This window comes from Hemiscyllium ocellatum, unplaced genomic scaffold (genome assembly GCF_020745735.1).
Source record: "Hemiscyllium ocellatum isolate sHemOce1 unplaced genomic scaffold, sHemOce1.pat.X.cur. scaffold_2127_pat_ctg1, whole genome shotgun sequence".
Lineage (NCBI taxonomy): Eukaryota > Metazoa > Chordata > Chondrichthyes > Orectolobiformes > Hemiscylliidae > Hemiscyllium > Hemiscyllium ocellatum.
The window spans coordinates 23,766-43,409 of NW_026867977.1; the positions used below are offsets into that span (position 1 = coordinate 23,766).

General features: G+C 47.1%; 1 protein-coding gene across 1 annotated transcript; it reads left to right on the forward strand.

Annotated features, from left to right (window-relative positions):
* The first annotated feature begins 1,405 nt into the window (after window positions 1–1,405).
* Window positions 1,406–17,132, forward strand: LOC132811159 (zinc finger protein 436-like). Its single transcript, XM_060822779.1, has 3 exons — window positions 1,406–1,661; window positions 3,291–4,384; window positions 16,035–17,132. Exons 2-3 carry the CDS (start codon window positions 3,882–3,884, stop codon window positions 16,528–16,530), a joined length of 999 nt encoding a protein of 332 aa, XP_060678762.1. The 5' UTR covers window positions 1,406–1,661; window positions 3,291–3,881; the 3' UTR covers window positions 16,531–17,132.
* The last annotated feature ends 2,512 nt before the right edge of the window (window positions 17,133–19,644 follow it).

The window sequence follows — 19,644 nt, forward strand, 5'->3', positions numbered from 1 at the left end:
GCTGAAACGTTTCTAACTCCATTCTCCCGCTTTCTCCCCAGGTCCTTTGATCACCTCGACAATCAAGGACCTGCCTATCTCTGTATTAAATGTGAGAGTTGGAGTAATGATTCAAGATGTGCATAAGTATAAGGGGCAAGAAGGTGACCAAAAGAAAATGGCCGATGTATGAAATTGACTAACTTAGCTATAGCAGCAGCACTAACACATAGTAGATGGCTGAAGTAGTAAACAAGTTGCAGCTGTTTCGAAGCAAGACCACAAGGTCAGCAGAAGTCAGAAAACAAGCAGCTAGATAGATAGCAGAATAATGAAACCCCTTGACAGATAACAAACCAGACGATGGGCGACCTTACACATAGCAAAAACAAGTCCAGACAGCAAAACCACAAGGCCGAAAACGAACCTCGTGACTGATAACGAGGGACAAACGTTGAGAAACAACTTGAGGTGGACAATGGGTGGTTGTCAGCTGCCTGGGAAGATTGTAAACACTTGAGGGGGAAATGTGTCCAGCTGCACTTGCAAGATTGGGGTAAACAAGTAATGGAAAAGTACCGGTTGCTCGAGATTGAGAATCACCTGACTCAACAGGGGGTGGAGTTTAAGGGTATATCAGGGGATGCTTTGTAACGATCAGGGTCCCTTTCTTTGAGGGGTACCCAACTCTGCAGACTTGCTAATTGCTAATAAACTTTGTTTTCCTGAATTTGTCTTGAGCTGACTTTTTACGTCTAACATTAATAAACTCAATGAATCTTTCTCATGTCCAGGGAATTTGGGAATATTGTAACTAATGAATCCACAATCTCCGCCGTCACTTCCTTTAGTACCCTAGGAGGGTAGGCCATCAGGCCCAGGGGATTTGTTTGCCCTCAATCCTAATAGTGTACCTATCGACGTTGATTGTTTTAAGTTCGAGCTTTTGACTTGCTCGTTCCAATACGAACGGTCCTGCTGTCCTCCAACGTGAAAACTGAGGAAAAGTATTGATTTAGCAGCTCTGCCATTTCACTGTTCCCCTTATTAACTCACCTGGTTCATCTTCCAAGGAACCAACATTTACTTTAGCGACTCTGTTCCCTTTGACATACCAATAGAAGCTTTTGATATTTTATGCGAGGCTTCTTTCGTAATTTACCTGACCTATTTCTATTCATTTTTTAAAATCCCTTTGTTTGTGTCTGGAAGTTTCCCGATGTTTCAGCTTTCCAAAGGTCTGGAGTAACATTCCTGAACAGGCTGGAAATTAAAAAGAAACCCACCTTTCAGGAGGCTGGGGGCGGGGAAAACCAACCCCCATTGTCCCCTATTGGTCGGAGGGCTCCCCAACCACGCCCCCTCGATTGGTGACGACGTTGTCTGGACCACGCCCCCTGCGTGTTGGCGCATGTGCAGTGTAGGTCCCGCGGCCGGACAAAGACAGTGTGACTGAGTGTGGGAGAGGAATGGCGCCGGCGGCTGAAGGAACAAGAACAGAAACCGCTGGAAAAGCTGAGCAGGTCCGGCAGCTCGTGTTGAGAGAAATGTGAGGACGTGTTTCGGGTCCGGGGACCCTTCTTCAGAACAGGACCAGGTTTCAGAAACATCCCGGGGAGGTCGCCAGGTCCGAGCGCCAAGACCCGGCTCCTGCCCCCGGGGAGAGGAGACAGTGAGACAGGGTAGGATTGGGAACCGCGGGAGGAGGGAGACTGGGGAGTTTATAAACTCCTAGGGGGAGGCCGCAGGCCGCGAATAAAAGCCCCACAGGCCCAGTGTTTACTTCACCGGGGAAGGAGCTCTCGGGTTGCCCGGGCAACCGGCCGCCAGCTTTGTGAGGGTCAGGTACATGTTGTCTTGGGGCGGGGTTGTTGGATTGTTGTATAATATTGATCTCCTCTGTACTTTTAATTTTGAATGTTTATTAAATGTACATTCGCTTCAATTTATGAATTCTAAGTACAGAAGCAAAATATAAACATCTCCTTGCATGCATCCCAACATGTGCATAGGAGCCAAGACTGCCTCAAGATTTACTGAGGTGCTGAATCAATAGCTCTTTCCCTTTTCATTAATGAAGGTGGTGCCCAGCAGACTCCTGCTCACAGTCAGTGTCAACCTTTATGGGAAAGATAGGATAGCAAAACCGAGACACCAATGTAGCCAAGTAATCTGAAGTCATACTTTGGTGCTTTAATCGCCTCAAACGCATGCCATTCAGAATAATGTCAAGGCTATAGTGGTACCAGGCTCCCCAAGACAGCAGGATGGATAACAAAGAGGAGAGCTGAAGTGTTATCCTTATCAAGCCTGAAACGTCTTCACAAACCTCCAGCAAGTTAGTTAAATGCAGTGTCCCCGTCAGAAATCCCATGCAGACACTTCCTACTCAATCCACCTTTCTCCATGTGACTACTAATTTTGACCAGAATAAGTATTACTGGAAGCTTCTCCACCAAATTTAAATTGGCAGGTGGGACTAGATAGGGTTGGAATATCTGGTCGGCATGGACGGGTTGGACCGATGGGTCTGTTTCCATGCTGTACATCTCTATGACTCTATAATTGCTGAGATTAGCATTACAACCTTTCTGAAATCAGGCTGCAGTGTTTGCAGTTCTCCAATCTTCTAGCACCTCCTCCAAGTCCATGGGAGACTGATAAATTATGGCTTCTACAATTTCTGTCGTTCCTTCCTTCAAGATTGTTGGATGCATTTCATGAGTGCCTTGTCAAACTTTAAGTACCAAATGCTTATCGAAGACTTCTTTCATGTTAATTTTGAACTCTTGGGAGGTCATGTTGCGGCTGTACAGAACATTGGTTAGGCCACTGTTGGAATATTGTGTGCAATTCTGATCTCCTTTCAATGAAAAGATGTTGTGAAACTTGAAAGGGTTCAGAAATGATTTACAACAATGTTGCCAGGGTTGGAGGATTTGAGCTATAGGGAGAGGCTGAACAGACTGGAGCTGTTTTCCCTGGAGCGTTGGAGCCTGAGGGGTAACCGTATAGAGATTTACAAATTTATGAGGGGCATGCATATGATAAATAGACAAAGTCTTTTCCCTGGGTTTGGTCTGTTTCCATGCTGTACATCTCTATGACTCTGTTGGTTGCATCTGTAAGATCCTGAATCAGCACCTTGAGGAGAATTAGAGCGAAGTGAGAACAGAGGCTGAGAGAGAGTGGGATGGTGCTTCCAATTTTGTGGAATAACAAAAGAAAAGTATAATCTGCAGAAAGTAGAATTGCTTGTTCAGAATTGTTACCCTGCACTGTGTGATGACTTTTGTAATCTCTTTTTACAGGTTATTTGAAGATCTGAAGAAGGAAATTTCAAAATCGACAGATGAAGGCCTCATGCCCGAAGCATTGACTTCTGATCCTCGGATGCTGCCTGACCTACAGTGCTTTTCCAGCGTCACACTTTTGAACTCTTGTCTCCAGCATCTGCAATCCTCACTTTCACATCAATGTCTGACAGTGACACTGGGACATCGGGACTGCAACGAATTTTGTGATTCTGTGAGAAGGAGCAAAGCGTTTGCTTCCTGTTCGAATACATTTTCAGAATCCGTGGGACTGGATGAGAGACCCTACGTTGCAGCGCAGTGAGTGTGGAGCCTGAAACAGTTATACGGCCTAGAAAGAGGAATTTCACGGCAGGGTGGGGCTGTACCCACGTTTTGTGCAGCTGAAGCTTCGGCCATGGAGAAACCCGAGGAGTCCCGCACTGTGAAGAAACCGTGGAACTGTGGCGACTGTGGGAAAGGCTTCTGTGCCCCGTCTGCTCTGGAGACTCATCGGCGCAGTCACACCGGTGAGAGGCCCTTCAGCTGCCCCGAGTGCAGGAAGGGTTTACCCAGGCATCCACCGTGCTGACCCACCAGCGGGTCCACATGGGGGAGAGGCCTTTCAGCTACCATGAGTGTGGGAAGGCCTTCAGCAATTCCTTTGCCCTGCTGAGGCACCAGCGAATCCACAAGGGGGAGAGGCCACTCTCCTGCTCCGAGTGCAGGAAGGCCTTCAGTGATTCCTCCCACCGGCGGGTCCACACAGGGGAGAGGCCCTTCATCTGCTCCGAGTGCAGGAAAGCCTTCACCCAGGCCTCTGCCCTGCTGATCCACCAGCGGCTCCACACATGGAAGCGGCCCTTCAGCTGCCCAGAGTGCGGTAAAGGCTTCAGCGATTCCTCCACCCTTCAGACCCACCAGCGGGTCCACACGGGGGAGAGGCCCTTCAGCTGCTGTGAATGCGGGAAGTGCTTTACCCAGGCCTCTGCCCGGCTAAGACACCAGCGGTCCCACACCGGGGAGAGGCCCTTCAGGTGCCCCGAGTGCGGGAAGGGCTTTGCTCGGGCCTCCAACCTCCAGACCCACCAGCGGATCCACACGGGGGAGAGGCCCTTTAGTTGTCCCAGGCGCAGTAAGGTGTTCACCTGCTCCTCCCACCTGCAGAGGCACCAGCAAGTTCACGTGCCATAGCAGGGGCATTGAAGGAGTGACGGCTGAGTGCCATTATCGACTGGAGTATTAACCCAGTTCCGGGGCCTCCCGGGTTCGAATCCTGCTGTGGCAGATGGTAAAATTGGAATTCAGTGAGTAATCTGGAGTTCCAAGTCTAATGATGAAGCCATTTTTGGGGGGAGTTGGGGTGAAGGGGGTGGGAGAAAACCCCCATCTGATTCACTCACGTCGTTTATCGGGAAGGAAACTACTGTTGTAGGAAAGGATTCACTCAGTCGTCCCAGCTGCATCCTTTACCCTGTCTGGCCTATGGTTGAATCTACCCCCCCCCCCCCCCCCCCCCCCCCCCCAATCCCCATTCTCTCCCCCATCCCAATTCTCTCCCCCACTGGGCCCCTCCCTCTCACCAGCAAATGAACAGGGAGAAACCTACTTGGATACAGAGTATACGTTGAAATTGCTGAGTGAGGCAATACTTCCTACAGGTTAAGAAAGGGAGTGTGTGCGCTTTAACCTTGAGCTATTTTTAAATGAAAAGCTACTTTTTCTACGCCTTTTTGCTGAGGGGAATCTGAAGCTGTAACCAAGTTGGGTCACAATAAAGGGTTACCTGAACTTACCGCCAGGCTCAGATTCTCATTGAAGGCTTTGAGCTTCAAATGGTTTTTGTTTTAAACCTGTTGATTTTTTTCAGCCTCCTGCACTAATTTTCCAGTGTCGTGTATCAGATGGAGCAGTGAATGAGTAGCTAGTATTGTTGGAAATTGCAAATATTTCAGGAGTGCAGGTACTGTGTCATTTTATCGGCATTGTAAAGTTTACTGGCAGCACCAGGAGGTGTGGGCTGTGTTAATTAGAAATGATGTGGAGTTGCTGGTGTTGGACTGAGGTTGATAAAGTTAAAATCTACACACTTCCAGGTTATAGTCCCAACAGATTTATTTGGAAGCAATAACTTTCGGAGCGCTGCTCCTTCATCGGGTAGCTGTTGAGCAGGATCGTAAGACATAGAATTTATCGCAAAACATTACAGTGTTATGCAGTTGATAAGATTTCATGAACAAATCCAGTTGCAATTCAGTCTTTCATCTTTTAGAATGGGTTACAGGTTTCGGTTCATTAACATGTATATCCCAAAACTACTTTTAAGTCACATTCTCCCGATGACTTAAGATTTTATAAAATTAGGTGACATCTCAGCTCAGACAATGCAAGAAAGATGTGAGGTTCAAGTCTGTCTGTATCCCAGTCCTGAGTCTCTCACGCTCTATTTCCAAAGTAGGAATTTATAAAATATTACAAAGATTGACTGCCTGCAGATTGTGTTTTGCTCAAATAGCACAATGTATCTGCAAATGCAAATTCACTGCATAGGTTTGTGTGTGCGCATGAGAGAGAGAGAGAGTGTGTGTTTGCATGTGCATGCTTGAGAAAGTGTGTCGATGCAATGGAGTATAAGCCTGTGAGAGGATGTCTGCATAGATTTGAGTGTGGGAGGTGTATGTGTGTGTGGGAGAGGGTCTGCGTGACTGGGTGTGTATGTGTGTGTGTGGGAGTGAGAGACAGTGTTAAGTGTAGTGTGGTCACCCAAGGTCCCGGTTGAGACCGTCCTCATGGGTTCCAAACTTGGCAAATGCCTCTGCTTGGCCAGTAGAAACAATTCGGCAGTTATTGGGTGGCGTGGTGGTTCAGTGGTTAGCAGTGCTGCCTCGCAGCACCAGGGATCCGGGTTTGATTCCACCTCAGGCAACTGTCTATGTGGAGTTGGCACATTGTCCCCATGTCTGCATGGGTTTCCTCCAGGTGCTCCAGTTTCCTCCCACAATCCAAAAGATGTGCAGGTCAGGTGAATTGGCCATGCTAAATTCCACATAGTGTTGGGTGCATTAGTCAGGGGTAAATATAAGGTAGGGGAACAGGTCTGGGTGGGTTACTCTTTGGAGGGTCAGTGTGGATATTTTGGGCCAAAGGGCCTGTTTCCATACGGTAGAGAATCGAATCTAATCTACACACACACACACACACACACACATTGGAGAGGGCAGGGTGAGACTTGTCTTTCACTTTGCAGAAGGTGGGAGGTTCTGGATGCTGTGATTCAGGATAAACACATGCTGGAAGACCTTTGGCTCACAGAGATGGAGTTGGAAGCCAGGCTGCAGACACGTCACGGGGAATGTTAACCGGACACTTTATCCAGGAGATGGTCATTCCCCTCTGGACAGAGCCTTCTGGTTAGGTCAGTGGACAGGGTCAGAAGGGTGAGTGTGTGAATCACACAGGTAAAGGGAATCTGAGATTGGGAGGCAGGGGGAGGAGCTAACTGGCTGAGTGGTGGGGGGCGCTGGGGGTAAGGGGCAGAATATTGACAGGTGATTGTCGTCTTTCTCTGAAGTTAGCAGCAGGAGGCTAGATGGCATCGGTGTCTGTCTGGCACCAGGTTCAGGAACTGTCGTGCTCAGGACAGGAGAAGTGGGAAAGGGAAGCTGCAGTGGGTGTGGTCCACAAATCTCAGGAGGGCAGAGCCTCTGCTGAGGGCGCGTGAGAAGTCAGAAGCTATAAAGACAAAGCAGAACATCAAAGCTCTGGGTGGCATCGTGGCTCAGTGGTTAGTACTGCTGCCTCACAGGGCTGGGTTTGATTCCAGCCACAGGCAACTTTGGCACACTGTCCCCCTTGTGTCTGCGTGGGTTTCCTCCAGGTGCTCCGGTTTCCTCCCACACTCTAAAGATCTGCAGTTTAGGGTGGATCAGCTGTGCTGAAGTGTCCAGGGATATGCATTTTTGGGTGCGTAAGCCATGGGGAACTGCAGGGTTGTATGGTAAGTGGGTTGGTTTGATGGGATGCTGTTTGGAAGGTCAGTGTGAGGTGAATGGGCTGAAAGGCCTGCAGGGATTATGTGATTCTACTGCTTTAGCCATTTTGTATATTGAGAAATGATTACTGTGGTCCTGGGGAAGGTGGGATTTGTAGTTTCACTGCCATCTGTCCATTCTCCTTCTGTTCCCCTGTCCATTTTCTCTCTGACACCCTCAACCCCTCACTCCCTCAACCATTCTCTTTCCCCACCACCTGTTATTTCTCGTGCCTCCATCCCTCTTTGATCGCTGTATCAAGCTCTTCTAAGAAGAGAGAGAGACAGATGGTGATGACTCTACCTGGGAGATGGGGATGCACGAGAAATGGCTGATCTTTAACATTGAGAATAGCATGTTCAATTCTATTTTTTTAAAAAAAGCTGCAGACATCTTTCTGAAACTTGTGTTGAAATTTGTAAAATTTAGCCACAGTTGAGGACAGGCTATGAGGAGGTTGAGAAACATTGGCACCATCTCGTGCTCCCGCGAGGAGGTTGAGCAATTCATGAACTTCACCAACACATTCCACCCTAACCTTAAATTTATCTGGACCACCTCTGACACCTCCCTCCCCTTCCTGGACCTCTCCATCTCCATTAATGATGACCGACCTGACACTGACATTTTTTTCTACAAACTCACCGACTTCCACAGCTACCTGGATTACATCTCTTCCCACCCTACCTCTTGCAAAAACGCCATCCCATATTCCCAATTCCTCCGCCACCGCCGTATCTGCTCCCAAGAGGACCAGTTCCACCACAAAACACACCAGATGGCCTCCTCCTTTAGAGACCGCAATTTCCCTTCCCACATGGTTAAAGATGCCCTCCAATGCATCTCGTTCACATCCCGCACCTCCGCCCTCAGACCCCACCCCTCCAACCGTAACAAGGACAGAATGCTCCTGGTGCTCACCTTCCACCTACCAACCTTCGTATAAACCAAATCATCCGCCGACATTTCCACCACCTCCAAACAGACCCCACCACCAGGGATATATTTCCCTCCCCACCCCTTTAGGCCTTCCGCAAAGACCGTTCCCTCCGTGACTACCTGGTCAGGTCCATGCCCCCCTACAACCCACCCTCCCATCCTGGCACCTTTCCCTGCCACCGCAGGAACTGTAAAACCTGTACCCTCACCTCCATTCAAGGCGCTAAAGGCCCCTTCCACATCCATCAAAGTTTTACCTGCACATCCACCAATATCATTTATTGTATCCGTTGCTCCCAATGTGGTCTCCTCTACATTGGGGAGGCTGGGCGCCTCCTAGCAGAGCGCTTTGGGGAACATCTCTGGGACACCTGCACCAATCAACCACACCGCCATGTGGCCCAACATTTCAACTCCCCCTCCCACTCTGCCGAGGACATGGAGGTCCTGGGCCTCCTTCACCACCGCTCCCTCACCACCAGATGCCTGGAGGAAAACGCTTCATCTTCCGCCTCGGAACACTTCAACCCCAGGACATTAATGTGGACTTCAACAGTTTCCTCATTTCCCCTTCAGCCACCTTACTCTAGTTCCAAACTTCCAGCTCAGCACTGTCCCCATGACTTGTCCTACCTGCCAATCTTCTTTTCCACCTATCAACTCCACCCTCCTCCCTGACCTATCACCTTCATCCCCTCCCCGACTCACCTATTGCACTATTTGCTACTTTCTCCACACCTCCACCTTCCTCTAGCTTATCTCTCCACCCTTTGGGCTCTCTGCCTTTATTCCTGATGAAGGGCTTTTGCCCGAAATGTCGATTTTACTGTTGCCTGAACTGCTGTGCTCTTCCAGCACCAATAATCCAGAAAGGGGTGAGTTTCCTATTCTAATATTGTGAAATTGGTTCTGCCTATGTAGAAATAGAGTCATGGAGCATGGAATGAAACAGTTTGGTCTGTGTCGACCAGCTATCCTAAATTATTCTATTCCTATTTGCCAACACTTGGCCCAAACCCCTTTAAACCTTCCTATTCGTACACCCATCCAGATGCCTATTAAAAGTTGTAATTGTACCAGCCTCCACTCCGGCAGCTCATTCAATACATTTACCATCCTCTGCGTGAAACAAGTGACCCCTTAGGTCCGTTTTAAACCTTTCCCCACTCACCTTAAACTAATGTCCTCTAGTTCTGGCATTTCTTGAGGCAAATTAAATGCCACACGTCTTTTCTAATCCTTTGGTCCCTCATCTTTCCCTGAAGATTTTTCCCTCATGATTCCTGAAGAAGGGCTCATGCCCGAAACGTCGATTCTCCTGCTTCTTGGATACTGCCTGACCTGCTGCGCTTTTCCAGCAACACTTTTTCATCCCTCATCTTTCCCCACTCAACCTAAACCTATGTCCTCCAGTTTGTGACTCCCCTAACCGAGGGAAAAGATATACAAAAGTTGAGCAGCCAGCCAAAATGCAAAAGGAATACAATGTCAAGCCACCGGGGGGGGGGGTGGGGAGAGGGAAGGGGAAGGAGAGAATTGTGGTTCTACTTTTTTTTCCCTCCGATCGGCATTTGGACACTTCAAACCTGTCAGTAACATAAGCATCTCTGAACAGCATAATGCGCATGCCCCACGGTGTCAGCAAGCACTGCGCATGTCCGCTGGTGTCAGCAAAAGACTGTGCATGCTCCTGGTTGTACGCACAAACAACTCATGACCTACTTTTGATGGACCAATAGGGAACACGGGAGGACCGGAAGGTGTCTAGTCCTCCTGCCAATCAGAGCACCGCTATTGTCTGAATGCGGAAGTTGGACAATGACCTTCTGAAGCAGCTGCTGCTCCTGTGTCTCTGAATGAAGATTGTGCTTTACCCCAAACTGCAACTTTCTTCCTCTGTCCAACAAAACTGTGAGTACGGCACTCTCTTTCCTCGCCATCTGTTCCACTTTTTTTTTCATTCTGGCGTTCAATTGTTGACTTGCAACAACTGAAAGGAAAGGGAGTGAATTCAGGGAGGGGGACAGAGTGTAGAAATATTGGTCGAGAGTGTGGTGCTGGAAAAGCATAGCAGGTCAGGCAGCATCCGAGGAGCAGGAAAACCGACGTTTCAGGCAAAAGTCCTTCATCAGGAATTTTCCTGCTCCTCGGATGCTGCCTGACCTGCGTGCTTTTCCAGCATCACACTCTCGACTCTAATCTCTGGCATCAGCAGTACTCACTTTTTTGTCTAGAAATGTTGGTGCAGATCTGTGTCTCAGTTGGCAAACACGTGGTAAATGCATGACCACAATGTGATAATGTAACCTTTGCTGTGGGAAAACAAAAGCAGAAAGGAGGTGCATTGTTTGAATGGTGATATGTTGGGATATGGAGAAAGTGAGGAGTGCAGATGCTGGAGATCAAAGTTGACAAGTGTGGCCCTGGAAAAGAACAGCGGGTCAAACAGCATCCAAGGACCAGGAGAGTCGACGTTTTGGACACGAGCCGTTCATCAGGAATGTTATGTGGATGTACAAAGAGGTTTCAGTGTCTTTCTCCACCAGTCAATACCAGTTGTCAGACAGATGCAAGTAGTGTATTAGCAAGAGGAATTGAGTTCAGAGGTTGGGTGGGCCCTTCCTGCGGTTAGGGGATCATTGAATATATTCAAGGCTGAGTTCATCTGATTTTTGAACAACAATGAAGTGGATGATTATGAGGGAACAGAAAAGATGGTTATAAGAACAGTTACAGAATCATACAGCACAGAAACAGATACTTGATTTCATGCTGACTATATTCATAAACTAAACTAGTCCTACATTGTTTGGCCTATATATCTCTGAACCTTTCCTATTCATATTCTTATCCATAAGAGCAGAAATTAAGCCATTCAGCCCACTGGGTCTGCCCAGACCATTCAGTCGCGGTGATAAGTGTCTCAGCCCCATTCTCCTGTTTTCTCTCTCTAACCCTCGATCCCCTTGATACTCAAGAACTGTTTCTGTCTCAGTGTTAAATATCCTCAGTTAGCTGGCCTCCACAGCCTTCTGTGGCAATGAATTCCATCAGTTCACCACTCCATGGCTAAAGAAATTTCTCCTAATCTCCGTTCTGAAAGGTCTTCCCTTTACTCTACTCTAAGGCTGTGCCCTCGGCCGCTAGTCTCTCCTTCCAATGGAAACATCTTCCCAACATCAACTCGTCCAGGCCATTGAGTATTCTGTTTGTTTCAATTAGATTCCCCTGAGTGTGGCCCTGTTAATCAGCATGAACCAGACCCTTCAGGATGAGGTACAGCTGGGATTAGGTTCAACAAAGTGAGAATGGTGGGAGTGTGTGGGATGGAGATTTTGAGCTTCCAGGGAATAAGAATTACAGAGAGTTTGCTATAAATTAGAATTGATTGGATGGGACCATGGGCCAGGGAGTGGCAGATGGAGATTAATTTAGGGAAATGTGATGTTTACATTTTGGTAAGGCAATCCAGGCAGGACAGTTAAGGGAGTGTTTCAGAACAAAGAGACATTGGAGTGCAGGTTCATTGTTCCTTGAAAGTGCAGTCTCAGGTAGCCAGAATAGTGAAGAAGGTATTTTGTATGCTTTCCTTTATTAGTCAGAGCATTGAGTATTAGAGTTGGGGGGTCATGTTGTGACTGTACAGGACATTGGTTCGGCCCCTTTTAAAATACTGCGTTCAGTTCTGGTCTCCCTGCTACAGGAAATATGGTGTGAAACTTTGAAAGGGGTCAGAAAAGTCTTAAAAGGCTGTTGCCAGAGTTGGAGGGTTTGATCTACAGAGAGAGGCTGAATCGGTCAGGGATATTTTCCTGGAGCATCAGACGTATAGGGGTGACCTTATAAATGTTTATAAGGGGCGTGGATAGGGTGAATGCAAAACTAGAGAGCATATGTTTGAGGTGAGAGGGGAATGATTTAAAAGGGACATGAAGGGCAACTTGTTTCATGCAGAAGGTGGTGCATGTATTGAATGAGCTGTCGTAGGAAGGGGTGGAGCCTGATACAATTACAGTATTTAAAAGGCATCTGGATGGGTACAAGAATAGGAAGCTGGTAAATGGGACTAGATTAAGTTAGGATATCTGGGCGGCACATACGAGTTGGACTGAAGGGCCTGTTTCTGTGCTGTATGACTCTCTGGGTCTTTGGTGAAACCAGAAGTACCATTATGAAGACTGGACTTTCAGAGCAGCCTTCAAAGATGTTTTGTCCTTACTGGGAGCAGAAGAAGTTACAATGAAATCTTTCATTTATGAGACAGCACCTGAGTGAGTGAGTACATCTGAGATTTTGGTGGAAAGTGGGATTTCATTGCACTGTGGGGATGAAACCCTACCCTATCCAGTCATTTCTGCTGGTGGGTGAGACCAGACCTCAAGATTAGTTGGAGTAGATTTAGGATAGAGATGAGGAAGAACTGCTTTTCCCAGAGAATAGTGAATCTATGTAATTCTCTGCCCAGGGAAGCAGTAGAGGCAGCTTAATTAAGTATATTCAGGACACAGTTAGATGGGTTTTTGCATGGTAAAGGTATTAAGGGTAGTTGGGACAATGCAGGGAGGAGAAGCTGAGACATTGGAGAGATCAGTCATGATCTAAATGAATGGCGAAGCAGGCTCGACGGGCCAAATGACCTACTCCTGCTTCTATTACTATGAAACTCTAACCCAGCATTTCCCATGGCTAACCCACCTAACCTGCACATCTTTGGACACTATGAGCAATTTAGCATGGCCATTCCAAATCAAGGCCAGTAAGCAATACAGTGATGTGGAAAATGAACATCCGAGAATGACAGAAAGACATGGAGAGTAAATGTACCAGCAATCATAACTGGATTCTAAAGATCACAGAAATTGAAATTAAAAATGGTATGTCTGATTGTGTGCTGCATTGCAGCAAAAGCAAATGAATTGACTGCACACATTGAAGGGAATCATTAAAATATGGGACTCCTTACAGAGATATGGCTCCAGGATGACAAGAATTGGATCCTCAATATTGAGAAGGTGATCAAATGGGAAGCAAGATAAAGGTAGAGGGTTAGCACAGGTAATCAAAGCACTGATCACAGGGTAATCTGGTGTCAGCTCAGGTTTCGGGTCCTGATTTCTCATGATGTTTTGATCCCTTTTTTTTAACACACCTTCTGGAACAATAAGTCAATCCAGACCCCCAATCTCCCAGCCTGTTAACCATCCAGACACTGAGTGTATTCATAGCAGGGAATAAAACAAGAAATGTGAACCAAAATTAGAAATAAGTAGGTGCTTGTGCTTAATATTGTTCAATAGGTAGTAATCCAGAAATACTACTCTCCCAGGATTCCTACAGTGCCTTATTTGAGGAATTCTCTCACCCTTACATCGAGCTATTAGTACCTATGATGACTTACAACAATATTTATACCAACAGAACAAAAAGTATCTGTTGTCAAATTGACATAGAGATATACAGCATGGAAACAGACTTTTTCTCTCTGTCATGCACACACACACATGCACAAGTCCATGGGGGTGAATTTGTGTTTGCAGAATGATATTTGCATATGCATTCTATTTTCCACAATCTGCAGACAGTTAATACATCTAATATTTTGTAAATTTCACATTGGAAATAGAACCAGTCTGACTCGAGACTGGGATACAGACAGATTCTGACCTCACACCTTTAATGCATTGTTTGAGCTGAGGTGTCTCCTTTTGTTATAAAGCCTCAGTTATCCTGAGAAGGTGCCTTACAGGAAGTTCTGGGATTTACATATTAATGATATCTGCTCTCCATTGTAAAAGATGAAAGACTTAATGATCCAGGGTTGTGAATATATCATTTCAATACCAGGACACTGTAATGTTTTCCCAGAAATTCTGTGTCTTATGATCTTACTCCACAACCACTTGATGAAGGAGCAGCGCTCCAAACGCTAGTGCTTCCAAATAAACCCGTTGGACAATAACCTGGTGTTGTGTGATTTTTAACTTTGTCCAGGTAAGGTTTGATTGGCCAGGCCAAATTACCCATAGTGCCCAGGGATGTGCAGGTTAGATGTATTAGTCAGAGGGTAAATGTAGAGCAATAGGAGTAGGGGAATGGGTGTGGTGAGGTTGCCATTCGGAGGTTGGTGTGGACTTGTTAGAACAGTGAGGGTTCTCTGATGTGAAGGGATTTTTGTTCACTGTTCAGGAAGGGAGGTGGGGGGGAGAGGGGAGAAGCAGCGTGGGGGGAGGAGGGAGGAAATGGTGTATGGGAGGAGAGGGGAGGGATGGGTGGAGTGCGGGGGGAGGAAATTTGTTTACTTGTAGCAACTGGAATGAACCCAGGGAGGGAGCAGACTCTGCAAACTCAGATATGTGCCTTAATTACCCGGGTAATGAGGGTTGGAAGGATAGGGTGTTGCTGTTTTCCCTAGTGCGTCAGAGTGTGAGGGGTAACCTGATAGACTTTTTTTAAAATCATGAGGGGCATGGATTGGGTAAATAGATGAGGTCTTTTCCTTGGGATGGGGAGTCCAGAACTCGAGGATAATAGATTTAAGGTGAGGGCAGGGGGAGGGAGACGGCAAAGAGACCTAAGGGGCAACATTTTCACACAGAGGATGGTGCATGTATGGAATGAGCTGCCAAAGGAAGTGGTGAAGGCTGGTACAGTGACAACATTTAAAAGTCATCAGCATGAGTGTGTGAAAAGGAAGGGTTCAAAGGGATATGGGCAAAACGCTGGCAAATGGGACGAGATTAATTTTGGATATCTGGTTGGGCACAGAAGAATTTGACCGAAGTGTCTGTTTCTGTGCTGTACATCTCAATGACTCTGGCTTTCCACGAATGTTTGTCATGTCTGTATGTTCAGTCTTTCTGGTGGCGGTGTCAATGCTTTGATGGTTCATTTTGCTTCCCCCCACCCCCCATTTCCTGGGAATGTTAACCACTTTGTGCCTGGTTGTTCTTCAAGAACCTGCATTGGCATTATTTTGCTTTCCAAAGTCAGACCTGCTCACTCTCAGCAATATCCCAGTGTTGTGAAAGATATTAAATTTCAGGTGGAGTTATCCAAAACTCAGATGTCAGTCTTGACGTTTTTGCTTTTCTGCCCCTATAAGATCCTGAATCAACACCTTCAGGAGAATGAGTTAGAGCGAAGGGCAGGAGAGAGAGAGAGAGTGGGATAGTGCTTTCAATTTTGTGGAATAACAACACAAACAAATTGCTTGTTCTGAATTTTTATTCTGGACTGACAGGAATGAATTTTCTAATCTCCTTTTACAGAGTATTTGAAGATCTGAAGACGGAAGTTTCAAAATCAACAGATGAAGGACTTATGCCCAAAATGTTGACTCTCCTGTTCCTCAGGTGCTGCCTGACTTGCTGTGTTTTTTCAGCATCGCACTTTTCAACACTGACTCTCCAGCGTCTGCATTCCTCACTTGGACGTCAATGTCTGACAGTCACTCAATCCATCGGGACAGCAACGATTTTTGACTGATTCTGTGAGAAGGAGCAAAGCTTTTTGGTTCCTGTTTCAGTCCGTTTTCAGCATCAGTGGGACTGGATGAGAGACCCTACTGTTGGAGTGCACTGAGTGTGGAGCCTGAAACAGTTATAAGGCCTGGGAAGAGGAATTCATGGAGGGGAGGAGCTCTACACGTGTTGTGTGCGGATGAAGCTTCCGCCATAGAGAAACCCAAGGAATCCTGCCCCATGGAGAAACCGTGGAAGTGTGGTGACTGTGGGAAAGGCTTCCGTTTCCCATCTGCTCTGGAGATTCATCATCGCAGTCACACCGGGGAGAGGCCATTCCCCTGCACAGAGTGTGGGAAGGCCTTCAGCAATTGCTCCGACCTGGTGAGGCACCGGCGAGTCCACACGGGGGAGCAGCCCTTCAGGTGCTCCACATGCGGGAAGGGCTTTACCCAGGCCTCCACCCTGTTGGCCCACCGGCAGCTCCACACTGGGGAGAGGCTGTTCATCTGCACCGAATGTGGGAAGGGCTTCAGCAATTCCTTCACCCTGCTGACCCACCAGCGGGTCCACACGGGAGAGAGGCCGTTCCCCTGCACAGAGTGCAGGAAGGCCTTCAACAGTTCCTCCGACAGGCTGAAGCACCAGCGGTTCCACACGGGGGAGAGGCCCTTCAGCTGCCCAGAGTGCAGGAAGGGCTTTACCCAGGCCTCTGACCTGCTGAGGCACCAGCGGGTCCACACAGGGGAGAGGCCATTCACCTGCTTTAGCCGCTCCTCCCACCTGCAGAGACACCAGAGAGTTCACATGCCATCGCAGGGGGTTTAAAGCAGCGACGGCTGAGTGCCTTTATCGACTGGACTATCAACCCAGTTCCGGGAGCTGCCAAGGCAGATGGCGGAATTGGAATTCGGTTAGAAATCTGGAGTTCAGAATCTAACAACGAAACAATTGTCAGGGAGGGGAGGGGGAACCCCCATCTGATTCACTCACAACCTTTTTAGGGAAGGAAACTGCTGTTGTGGGAACGGATTCACTCGCTCGTCCCCGTGCATCCTTTACCCGGGCTGGCCTACACGTGACTCCAGACCCACAGCAGTCTGGTTGACTATTCTGCATGCTGACCCCCCCCCCCCCCCCACCCCAACTCCAGCCGATGAGGGGGGAGAAACCTACTTGGAGACAAGGTATGGGTTTAAATTGGTGCATGAGGCAATACTTCTAGTTTATGGCTATGCCAAGGATCCAATTACAAAAGGACAACTCTGTGCTGACAAATAGTAAAGAAAGTGGGGGTGAGGGGGCGGGGGGAGAAGTGTGTGTGCTTTGACCTTGAGCTGTTTTAAAAAAAAAACTTTTTCTACACCTTTTTGCTGGGGGATGTGAAGCTGTAACAAAGTTGGGTCATAATAAAGGGTTACCTGAACTTGCTGCTGGGCTCAGACTCTCATTGAAAGCTTTGAGATCCAAGAGGTTTTTGTTTTAAAGCTGTTCATTTCTTTCAGCCTCCTGCACGGAGTTTCCAATGCCATGTATCAGATGGAGCAGTGAATGAGTAGCTAGTATCATTAGAAATTGTAAATTTTTTAGGAATGCAGGTACTGCGTTGTTTTATCAGCATTGTAAAGTTTCCTGGTGGAAGTGTGGGCTGTGTTCACCAGAAACGTTGTGGAGGTGTCAGTGTTGGACTGGTGTGCACAAAGTTAAAATCTCACAACACCAGGTTATAGTCCAACAGGTTTATTTGGAAGCACTAGCTTTCAGAGCGCTGCTCCTTCATCAGGTAGCTGTGGAGCAGGATCCTAAGACACAGATTTTATAGCAAAAGATCAGTTTCATGCAACTGATAGGATATATTGAACAAACCTTGATTGCTGTTAAGTCTTCCATCTTTTAGAATGGGTTGTAGGTTTCTGTTCATTAATATGTAAATCCCAGAACTACTTTTAATTCATGTTCTCGAGATGACTTAAGGTTTTATATAAAAAAAAGGTGACATCTCAGCTCAGACAATGCATGAAAGGTGTGAGGTTCGGTCTGTCTGTATCCCAATCTTGAATCAGACTGGTTCCATTTCCAAAGTATGAGTTGATAAAATATGACATGGATTGATTGCCTTCATTAACTGCCTGCCGATGTTTCCACAAAAAGCACACATTGAATCTATCTGCAAATATAACACCGCAAACGCAGATTTGTCCCATGGACTTGTATGTGTGTGCGTGCATGAGAGAGTCGTGTGTGTTTTTGCATGTGCGTATGATGGAATACGAGCCTGTAAGCAGGTGTGTGCATTGGTGGATTTGTGTGTGTCTGAGAGAGACCATGTGTATGAGAGAGGGTCTGTGTGAGTGTGAGAGAATGTAGGGTGTAGTGGGGTCACCCAAGGTTATTCTCATGGGTTCTGAACTTAGCCATCAACCTCTGCTCAGCCACTGAAAACAGTTAAGCAGTGACACAACACACATCGGAGAGGACAGAGTGGCACTTGTCTCACAGAGGGTGGGAGGCTCTGCATGCTATCATCCAGGGTAAACACATACTGGAGGACCTCCGGCTCAGATAGAGTCAGCTGGAAGCCAGGCTGCAGACACGGTGGTGGTGGTGGGTGGGGGGATCTTAACCGGACACTTTATTCTGGGAGATGGTCATTCCCCTCAGGACAGTCTTCTGATTGGGTCAGGGATTGTCTCTGTTCTCTGCAGTTGCCAGCAGGAGGCCAGATGATATTATTGTCTGTCTGGTGCCAGAATTCAGGAACCGATAAGAAGAGGGAGAGAGAATGGATGGTGACGACTCTACCTGGGAAATGGCTTATTTTTAAAATTAAGAATAGCTAAAATGATATATTCAGAAACATTAGTAAAGCATGTTCAATTTCATTAAAAAGCTGCAGACATCTTTTGAAACTTGCATTGAAATATGTGCAGTTAGGCCACAGTTGAGGACAGGCTGTCATGGGTGAATGGCCTATTTCTAGTCTTGTGAAATTGGCTCTGACTATGTCGAAAAAGAATCATAGAATTGTAGAGCACAGAAACAAAGCCTTCGGTCCCGACTGACCAGATATCCTAAATTAATCTAGTCTCATTTGCCAGTACTTTGCCCATATCCCTGTAAACCTTCCTGTTCATGTCCCATCCAGATGCCTTATAAATGTTGTAATTGTACCACTTCCTCTGGCAGCTCATTCAATACACGCACCACTCTCTGCATGAAACAAGTTGCCCCATAGGACACTAAGTTTTCCCCACTCACCCTAAAACTAATGTCTTCTACTTCTGGACCTCCCCACCCCAGGGGAAATACCTTGTCTATTTACATTATCTATGCCCCTCATGATTTTATAAACCTCTATAAGGTTACCCCCTCAGCCTCCAATACTCCAGGGAAAACAGGCCCAGCCTATTCAGCCTCTCCCTGGAGCTCCAACCCTAACAACATCCTTATAAGTCGTTTCTCAACCCTTTCAAGTTTCTCAACATTCTTCCCACTGAGTGATCAATAGAGCTGTGAACAATCTATTCTTGTTGGGGTGTAAGGGAGGGCATTTCTTGAGGCCAATGAACTTTCACACTGTTTTTATTTCTAATCCGAGGTCCCTCAAATTTTTCCCCATTTACCCTAAACCTTTGCCCTAAGCCTTAGGACCCCGACCCTGGGGAAAAGATATACAAAATTTGAGCATCCAGACAAAATGTAGTAGGACTAAGAAGTCGAGCCACAGATGGGGAAAAGAAAGTGGCTCCAGCCTTTTTTTCTCCTCCTGGCATTTGGACACTTCAAACCTGTCAGTAACACCAGCTCCCAGGATCTCCAGCCTCTCTGTCAGCAAGCACTGCGCATGCTCCTCGGAGTCAAGCAAAAAAACTGCATCAGCTGCTCGGTGTCTGCGCACACGGCTCGCGCCCTTCTTTTGATGAACCAATAGGAAGCGCTGGA

Bases quoted from the DNA above. Each gene is read 5' to 3' on its own strand.
- LOC132811159 (XM_060822779.1), top strand. From the start codon at position 3,882: ATGGGGGAGAGGCCTTTCAGCTACCATGAGTGTGGGAAGGCCTTCAGC. The intron at 4,385-16,034 runs GCCCTTTAGTTG...CACCGGGGAGAG, and splicing joins CGGATCCACACGGGGGAGAG to GCCATTCCCCTGCACAGAGT.